Source organism: Hyperolius riggenbachi, chromosome 1 (assembly GCF_040937935.1).
Source record: "Hyperolius riggenbachi isolate aHypRig1 chromosome 1, aHypRig1.pri, whole genome shotgun sequence".
Lineage (NCBI taxonomy): Eukaryota > Metazoa > Chordata > Amphibia > Anura > Hyperoliidae > Hyperolius > Hyperolius riggenbachi.
Genome location: NC_090646.1, coordinates 500,456,860 through 500,465,726, shown reverse-complemented (window position 1 = coordinate 500,465,726; position 8,867 = coordinate 500,456,860). Strand labels below are relative to the sequence as shown.

General features: G+C 43.4%; 1 protein-coding gene across 6 annotated transcripts in view; it reads left to right on the top strand.

Moving 5' to 3' along the window:
* Window positions 1-1,074: 1,074 nt before the first annotated feature.
* Window positions 1,075-8,867, top strand: part of EP400 (E1A binding protein p400) — a 158,675-nt gene continuing 150,882 nt past the window's right edge. For all 6 annotated transcript variants that reach the window (XM_068243443.1, XM_068243444.1, XM_068243442.1 and 3 more), the window contains exons 1-2: window positions 1,075-1,162; window positions 5,780-7,140. In XM_068243443.1, the coding sequence (XP_068099544.1) occupies window positions 5,827-7,140 (1,314 nt within the window). In that variant the 5' untranslated portion in view covers window positions 1,075-1,162; window positions 5,780-5,826. The remainder of the gene's footprint in view (window positions 1,163-5,779; window positions 7,141-8,867) is intronic.

The window sequence follows — 8,867 nt, the reverse complement described above, 5'->3', positions numbered from 1 at the left end:
TATATAGATCATTTAGCTGTGATAAGGAGTAATAAAGTTATTGGTGAATGAATGGAAGCAGCAGTGATATGTGAAAATTGCTCTCATCCTGAAGTGGTTAAAGACAGGAGATAAGCTTAGTGAATTAAGGCCATTGTAATTGTCAGTGAAGGTAGAAATTTAATTTCAAACTGAAACAGTGCTCTAGCCATTCCCGTTCTACAACACTTTGGCTATCATTCATAGAAGTGCTGTCGGTAAATGAAATCCGTGCGGGGAAACACAGCGGTCGCTATTTCAGCCTTCTGGGTGGTCATTCATAAAAATGTTGCCTGTTGCGGTAGGAGTGCGGAGATATCCCGCTGTAGGCTGTCGGTAGGCATGCGGAAACAGGAGAAGCTGGCCGAGTCCCTCCATGCGGTGTTCTCTCTGCTGCTGCTTGGGAGGTTTGTCCCATTCACTTACATATACTCCGCATGCCTATCGCTACATCCAGGGGAGCGGTAATCCCCGTCCACATACCGCCTGCGTTAGTTTTTATGAATTTACAATTTGTTACATTTCCGCATGGAATCACCACATAATGCGGTAATTTATCGCTCTGCTCGGGAAAGTCCGCTTTGCATGCAGAAACAGCCTTTATGAATACACATTTTGCTTGGTGGTCGGTAAAGTCGGCTGTTTTTAGCATTTCCGCATGCGGAAACGCTTTATGAATGATAGCCATAGTGAAAAAACAGTTGTGTCCCTTGCACAATGCCTAGGTGAGGAACATAATATTTTCAAAACAAAGCAGTCATTTTGTACTTTGCGCTTTGAGTCTTATGGGAGAAAAGCGCTTTACAAATGTAATTGTATATATGTAATATGCAATATATCTATTTATAACATTAGGTATTTTTAGGTTTCACTTTTTAATGTCTTCACAATAAACGTGTATATGTTAATGTAACAGTAGGTGTCTGGTCCTGTATCCATCCTCTGCATCCGTATGGGTCCCCCTCCTGCATCCTATTCCGCTTCTCATCCTCCCTCTTGCCAGTCTTCAGCTGATGTCTTTGTCCGTGAGCTATGCTGTGCGCATGCGTGCAGTCTCCGGGGCGCCTGTCCTGTCCGGGCCTCCGTACAGCGCTGTGTTGTCAGTGGAGAGTATCCCCGGCTGTGGGCACTGATGGGGTGACAGGTGAGTGCAGCCAGCACGGAGGTGACAGGGTTACCGGGACAACATAATAACGCGTGTCTCTATGCTCGGAAGCTGTCCCTGGTGCTGCTGGGCCTGTCACTGATAGAAGCCTGCATCCCCCGACTCGGATCAGGCCCTGCACCGCCCCCTTCCGGCCTGGCTCCCCAGTGTTGTTATCACGAGCCTCCGGCTGTCACCTGAGCAAGAATGCCACAACCTCTCCTCAGCATCCCGTGGCAGCTTCCTGTACCGCTATAGCATCATCACTTCCCCTGTCAGTGTAGCCTCAAGTACCTGCTGCAGCTGTACCACTATCCCCAACATCCTATTTCCTACAGAGCTGTCCCATGTCACTGCAGCAGCTGTACCTTTATCCACAGTATCCTATTCTTTACAGAGCTGTCCCATGTCACTGCTGCACCTGTACCTTTATCCCCAACATCACAGCTCCCAACTGTCCTTCTTTTGGAGGGACAGTCCCTCTCTAAACTTCATTCCCATCCTATAAATTGATATATTACTAATGTTAATATGCAGGAAAATGAACTATATATAAAGGACCAGTGTGGTTTAAATTATAAAACGACATAGTTTTATGAAATCTTTATGGTATGTGTGACTAGGGGTGTAACAGGGGTGTGATCAGGGGTTTGGCTGGGGCGTGGCTTAAGTGTCCCTCTTTCTCATCTCAAAAAGTTGGAAGGTATGCCCAACATCTGCCAGAGATGCCCCATGTCACTACAGCAGCTGTACCTTTATCTCCAACATCCTCTTCACTGCCAGAGCTGTCCCATTGTCACTGCTGCACCTGTACATGTGATGCCCCAGCTTGGTGAGGTGGAAGAGGAATAGTGAAAGAGGGAGGGGGGGGGGAGAGAACTTCCAACTTAGTGAGTAAAGGAGAATGGGGGGTACTATAGCAGCAGGCACCACTGCTGCTATCAGCCAGCACGGTGTCAGCATCAGCCGTCATTGCGCCAAGCGCAGCCACCATTGTGCCAGTATCACTAAACACCACTCAGCAGCCAGCACTGTGCCAGCAGCAGTAACAGCCACTGATAAACAGCTGCCACAGAGCCACCAGTAGTAACAGCCACTTATTAGCAGCTGCCACTTTTCCACAAGCAGCAGTAGTCACTGATTAGCAGCCACCATGGTGCCTTCAGAAGTAACAGCCACAGATTAGCAGCCACCACTATGACTGCAGCAGTAACAACCACTGATTAGCAGCCTCGACTGTGCCAGCAGTAATAAGAGCCACCAATTAGCAACTGCCACTGTGCCAGCAGCAGCTGTGTCACTTGGCGATCTGGACATTTAGGGAGGCAATCAGCAAAAATTGTATTTCATTTTGCTAGTTTGGCCCCCTAGCAGTCTGAATGCAGATATGCAAAAATCAGTAACCCTTTGCACGCTCGCATGCAAATGTTCAAACAAATGCATTCATAGATTTGCTCATCCAGGCACCACTGTTATCCCTACAGCTAATGTAAAAGCCGGGGTCTTAGTTCACAAAGGAAAGCATTCTTTTGCTTAGTCACCTACACTGTGCAGAAGTACTCAGGTAAACGAAGGTGTCCTAACTCTGGCCCTGTAACATGCATAGTGCAGACATGCAAACATTCATTGCATCAAACCTATCTAGGGATTAGGAGCACACATCCTGACATCCTCTCATGGGACAGGTAGCGCATCATACCAATCGCACAAAGGAGCTAACGTATTGTATCCATGCGCACAATGCGCATACACCAGCATAAGCTGTGTGCATGCTGACAAAAACCACAGACAGGGGAAGGAGGGAGTGCACTAGATTAAAACCCTGATCACAAGGATCCATAACAAGAAAAAAAAACACATAAATCCAGGCACATCGCCTCTAGTTAGGACATTTAAATAAGTAATTTAAGGAAAGGGAGGTGCTAAAGGGGGCGTGGCCAGAAAAATAGCAAAAATCAGTAACCCTTTGCACGCTCGCATGCAAATGTTCAAACAAATGCATTGTGTTTTGTTTGTTTTTTTTGAATGCAGATATGGCCCTTGATTTAAAAAAGTTTGGGCACCCCTGATCTGAAGGAACAGGGAGAAAACAAGAGGTGGGGTATTCTACAACATGTACACCTAGAGATAGTGTGTTTTCTGTTATATTTAGTAAGGAGTTCAGCTTGTTCAGAGGTCGAAGGGGAAATGGCCTGAGCTAGAACATATGCTTATCAGAAAAAGTAAGTTTTGAGGGAACACTTAAAAGAAACCTGAGATCTTGGATAAGAAAGATTTTATACTTACTCGCAGGGCTGTGGAGTCGGTACAAAAATCTAAATCCAACTCCGACTAATCAGTTTATGAAGCCAGTTGCGTGTGGTCCGGTATTAGTCATAGAGAGAATCCGAAGACCTAACAACAAAAGTTGTTTACGTGATACTTTTAATGACTAACTGTACAAGATTCCTTTGCAAGGTTTTTCAAATTTTTAAGTTTCTTCTTCAGGCATGTTTCAGAGCTGGATCAGAACCAGCTCTGATCCAGCTCTGAAACATGCCTGAAGAAGAAACTTAAAGTTTTGAAAGCTTGCAAAGGAATCTTGTACAGTTAGTCATTAAAGGTATCACCTAAACAACTTTTGTTGTTATGACTTCAGTTTATAAAGCCTCCGACTCCAGATACCCAAAATTGCTTTGACTCTGACTCCTACTCCACAGCTCTTGCATGGCTATGGAGTGGGTACAAAAATCATCAGACGCTGAATCCTCAGTTTATGAAACCACCGACTCCAACTCCAGGTACCCAAAAATTGTTCTGAGTCTGACTCCTCGACTCCACAGCCCTGCTTACTCGGGGGGTGCTCCAGCTTCAAGAGCAACGCTGCATCCCTCACCGTCCGCCCGGGTGGCTCCATTCAGCCGCAATCAACCCTGTTAATCTGGCTTGCATGCGCAGAAGTGCCCGACTGACGTGACTGAGCCAGTTACCGAGGCTGATTTAGACAGAAAGGAGGAACTCGAGGGGCGCAACGGAGCTCATGGGGCTGAAGGAGTCCCTGGGTAAGTATAAAATCTGTCTTATCCAGGATCTCAGGTGCACTTTAAAGATTTCAAAGGTTGTAGAGTGACAGGTGTTTTGGAAAGTTTTATATATATATATATATATATATATATATATATATATATATATATATATAATAGGGCAGCACGGTGGCGTAGTGGTTAGCTCTCTCGCCTTGCAGCGCTGGGTCCCTGGTTCGAATCCCAGCCGGGGCACTATCTGCAAAGAGTTTGTATGTTCTCTCCGTGTCTGCGTGGGTTTCCTCCGGGCACTCCGGTTTCCTCCCACATTCCAAAAACATACGGATAAGTTGATTGGCTCCCCCTAAAATTGGCCCTAGACTACAGTACTTACACTACATAATATAGACATATGGTAATGGTAGGGATTAGATTGTGAGCTCCTTGAGGGACAGTTAGTGACAAGATATATATATATATATATATATATATATATATATATATATATATATATATATATACACACACTGTACAGCGCTGCGTAATATGTCGGCGCTATATAAATACTAAATAATAATAATATATATATATATATATATATATATATATATATATATATATATATATATATATATTGCTGTTGAACCTACATCCTATCATGTTAGTCAATATATTTCTACATAATATCAATCAATAATTAGTCATCAGTACAGCATAAAGTGCCTTCTAATTTTAATCAAATGTCTGCAGCAATCTAATGGAAAAATGGCACTCTGTTAATTGTATACCTACTGAATACCGTAAGTACAAGGCATTGTATATTCAGATCAATTTGCCATCCCATCAGAGCAGATTTATAACGCTCCTGTAATATCACCGATCTATATCTTACCTAAAATTCACTAAAAGCCTTATGGATGGGCAGCCTTGTACTGAAAGGAGTCCAGGTACGTTTAACCAAAGTGGTGAAATCCACCTAAAAAAGTAGCCGTTGTATGGCACCGTTAAAGTGAACTGAGAGTGAGATGGAGGCTGCCATATTTATTTCCTTTTAAGCAATACCAGTTACCTGGTTATCCTGCTGATCCCCTGCCTCTAATACTTTCAGCCATAGACCCTGAACAAGCATGCAGCAGATCAGGTGTTTCTGACATTGTCAGATCTGACAAGATTAGCCACATGCTTGTTTCTGGTGTACTTCAGATACTACTGCAGCCAAATAGATCAGCATGGCTGCCAGGCAATTGGTATTGCTTTAAAGGAAATATGGCAGCCTCCATATCACTCTCACCTCGGGTTCACTTTAACACATAATTAATTGGCAATTGACTGCAGTAGTCACTTGTCAGGCTTGTTTATCTAATTTTTAATCATGTTGTATTTTTTTATTTCCTTACTTATCTATTTTTTTTGCTTACAATAGCATTTATTTAAAATTCCATTAATATGATAATTGTCGTTACATTTTAATCAGACTTGAAATTTCACAATTTGCCATTTTCAACAGAGAACTGTTTTTCACATACGCTGGCTGTGTTTACCAGAAGTGAATGACTTTGTTGTAGATAAATAAAATTTAACCAAACACAATAAAAATGTAATTTGTTTGTTCCAGATTTGTTCCATTTGGGCTAAGGAGAAAAGGACAGAGTAGGGTCAACAATGCATCATGGGAATGGACCTCCAAGCACCCCACGTCAGCTTCAGAGGTCCAGATCCTTCACTGGCAATGAGGGAGAGGAAACCACCATGCAGACAAATTTGCCACAGTCTCCTGCTCCATCATTTGCTCCAGCAACTAGTTCACCTGGACCTCAGTCGCCCAGTTACCAAATCCAACAACTCATTATGAGCCGGAATCCAGTTGCTGGCCAGAATGTGAATATTACCTTGCAAAATGTGGTTGCTGGAAATCAACAGATTACACTAACCCCAGTGCCTATGACTAATCCAGCTTCTCCTGGGTTCCAGTTCAGTTCACAGCCAAGAAGGTTTGAACATGGATCTTCTTCCTATATTCAAGTCACATCTCCAATGTCTCAGCAGGTCCAGACACAAAGCCCCACACAGCCTAGTGCTGTGCCAATCCAAGCATTGCAAGGTGTTCGAGCAACCACTGCTGGAGCTAGTTTGGGTATGTGCAGTCAAAGTCCAACACGTGGTTTTGTAGATGCCAGTGTTTTAGTGAGACAGATAAGTTTGAGCCCTTCAAGTGGAGGGCATTTTGTATTTCAGGAGGGATCTGGGCTTGCACAAATTGCACAGGGAGCAACTGCACAGGTACAACTTCCATCTGGGGCTGCCCAAGCAACTATAAGAGAGCGCAGACTGTCACAGCCACATTCTCAGACCGGAGGCACTATACATCACCTTGGACCTCAAAGTCCTGTGGCAAGTGGGGCAAACATGCAGACATTGACCACACCAAGCCACATAACAACAACAAACCTCCCACCTCAAATAAGCAGTATTATACAAGGGCAGCTTATTCAGCAACAACAAGTTCTTCATAGCCAGCAGTTGGGCAGGACTATCAGCTTTGATAGGACTTCTGGAGGAATGATAGCTGGGGTAGCTGCTGCTTCATCTTTTGGAATTACATCACCTCCAACCCCAACAAGTCCCTCTCGGGTTTCTGGTTCACAACAACTTGCTAGTCTCCCTCTTGCTCAAGCAGTGAGCACTGTCAAGAAACAAAGTAAAAAGCTTGAGGAGATACCTCCTGCAAATGCTGAGGATGCTCAGCTGAGAAAGCAGTGCTTGGAACATCACCATAAACACATGAAAGTCCTGAAGGACAGTTTTAAGGACTGCCTCATTGAGTTGTTCTTCCTGCAGCATTTCCAAGGCAACATGATGGATTTTCTAGCATTTAAAAAGAAACCGACTTTGGGCCTTCAAGGTTACCTCAGGCAAAATGACTTGGATCTGGAAGAGGAAGAAGAGGAAGAGCAATCTGAAGTTATTAATGATGAGGTAAGGTTTTCTTTCAGCAAGTGAGGGATGTTTACCTAGCAGCACCATGCATATTTTGATTCAAAATTTCCCTGCCCCATGAAATCACCAAAACTAGCAGAATGAATAATGAATATACTGTTTCTACCATCTCCACATTATGAAAAAATCAGTATTGTAATGAACCAAAGCTAGGTAATGAACTCCACAGATACTTTAACTCATTCTGCCAGCACAGTGAATGATCGTGGATTTTAACAGTAATTTATGTGATAATTGAAGCCTGTAACAATAGAGTTTGTGGTATTATCTTCTTTTGGTAACGGTGAGATCACTTTAGTAAAATGTGTGTACAGTTAAATCCCCTTATAGAAAAACTTCAAGGGACCTAGCCATGTATGCTAGGTAGGGAAGAAAAGCATTGGCACCAGATGTGAGCAGGAAAGTGGTCAGTACTGGTGGTGCTTACCAGGATCACGTCCTTCTTGGAGTATAGCATCAATGTTCAAAAATGAGAAGAAAGATGAAGTCACTGAGCTCTTAACACCTTTCTATTCCTTCAGTAGGGCATAGCATACAGCAGTTCAAACAGTGGGGGTTAGGTGGCACTCATTAGTGCCTCTGATGATGTGTTAATATGCAAAACTGCTGTCAGGCCAGCCACCTAACCCCCACAGTTTGAACCTCTATAACATTATGCCCTACTGAAGGAATAAAAAGGGGTTAAGAGCATGGTGCTTCCATTTTTCTTCTCTTTTTTTGACCTGGCCAAGTAGTTTACTATATAAGTAAGTCATACTTTGGGCTGAGTTTACTATATCAGAGTTTACTTTATCAGAGTAGGAACAGTGTCTCAAGCATGATATCCAAGTAATGACACATCATTGACTGACAAAAGCTTGTTGTCACCTGTGTAATGCAAATGTGTAACTCAAGGCTTAGTGGTTTTAGGAGTATTTGCCTGGCATACAGGTTCTCACATACAGTGGCATACAGTGACTAGGTTTGGGAAACATTGGGATGTATTCACCAAACTGGGGTAGTCAGAATAAAAAGCGTAAAGTCTTACTGATTAATGAGTAGAGCAGAAAGCAATACATGACATGCAATGTATTTCACTCTGCTCATTGTGCGGTAAGACATTAGACACATTATTCTGACTTATACCCCAGGGGTACTTTAGTAATCAGGTACAACTTCCTGCTGTACCAGCCAAATATGGGTTATGTCAAGTGTTACATTTAATGGAAAAGGAACATAAATTAAAAAAAAAAAAAAGAATAGGTCACAGGACACTGGTACTAAACATTGCATGTATCATTAGCAGGCACTAGTTGTTATCCATTACAAAGAGGCATGTGACAAGATTTACATCAGCAGAGTCAATTAACCATGTGCACATGCGCATTCAAATGCTCATGAAAATTCTTTCATAAATCAATCACTTTGCCACATCTCTTTTACTCACCTGTCCTAACTCGAGGTGAAGAGCCTGGATTCTGTGTTTTTTCTTGTATTTTATAATTGAGGCCAAGGGCTGGTTCACATGGAGGGCAGGCGGCGTTGGGGCGGCCGGAAGCCACGTCGTCCTGTGACGTTTCGTTCAGGGGCGGCGATCATAGGCATCTTGTCGCGATCTGCGTTTCTCATCCCCGCAAAGGGACATGAAGCGGCTACGCGACCCTGGACGTCGCAGGTGGCTTCTAGGGCTGGCCGAAATGATGTGTTAAATCGGGATCGGAACGCCG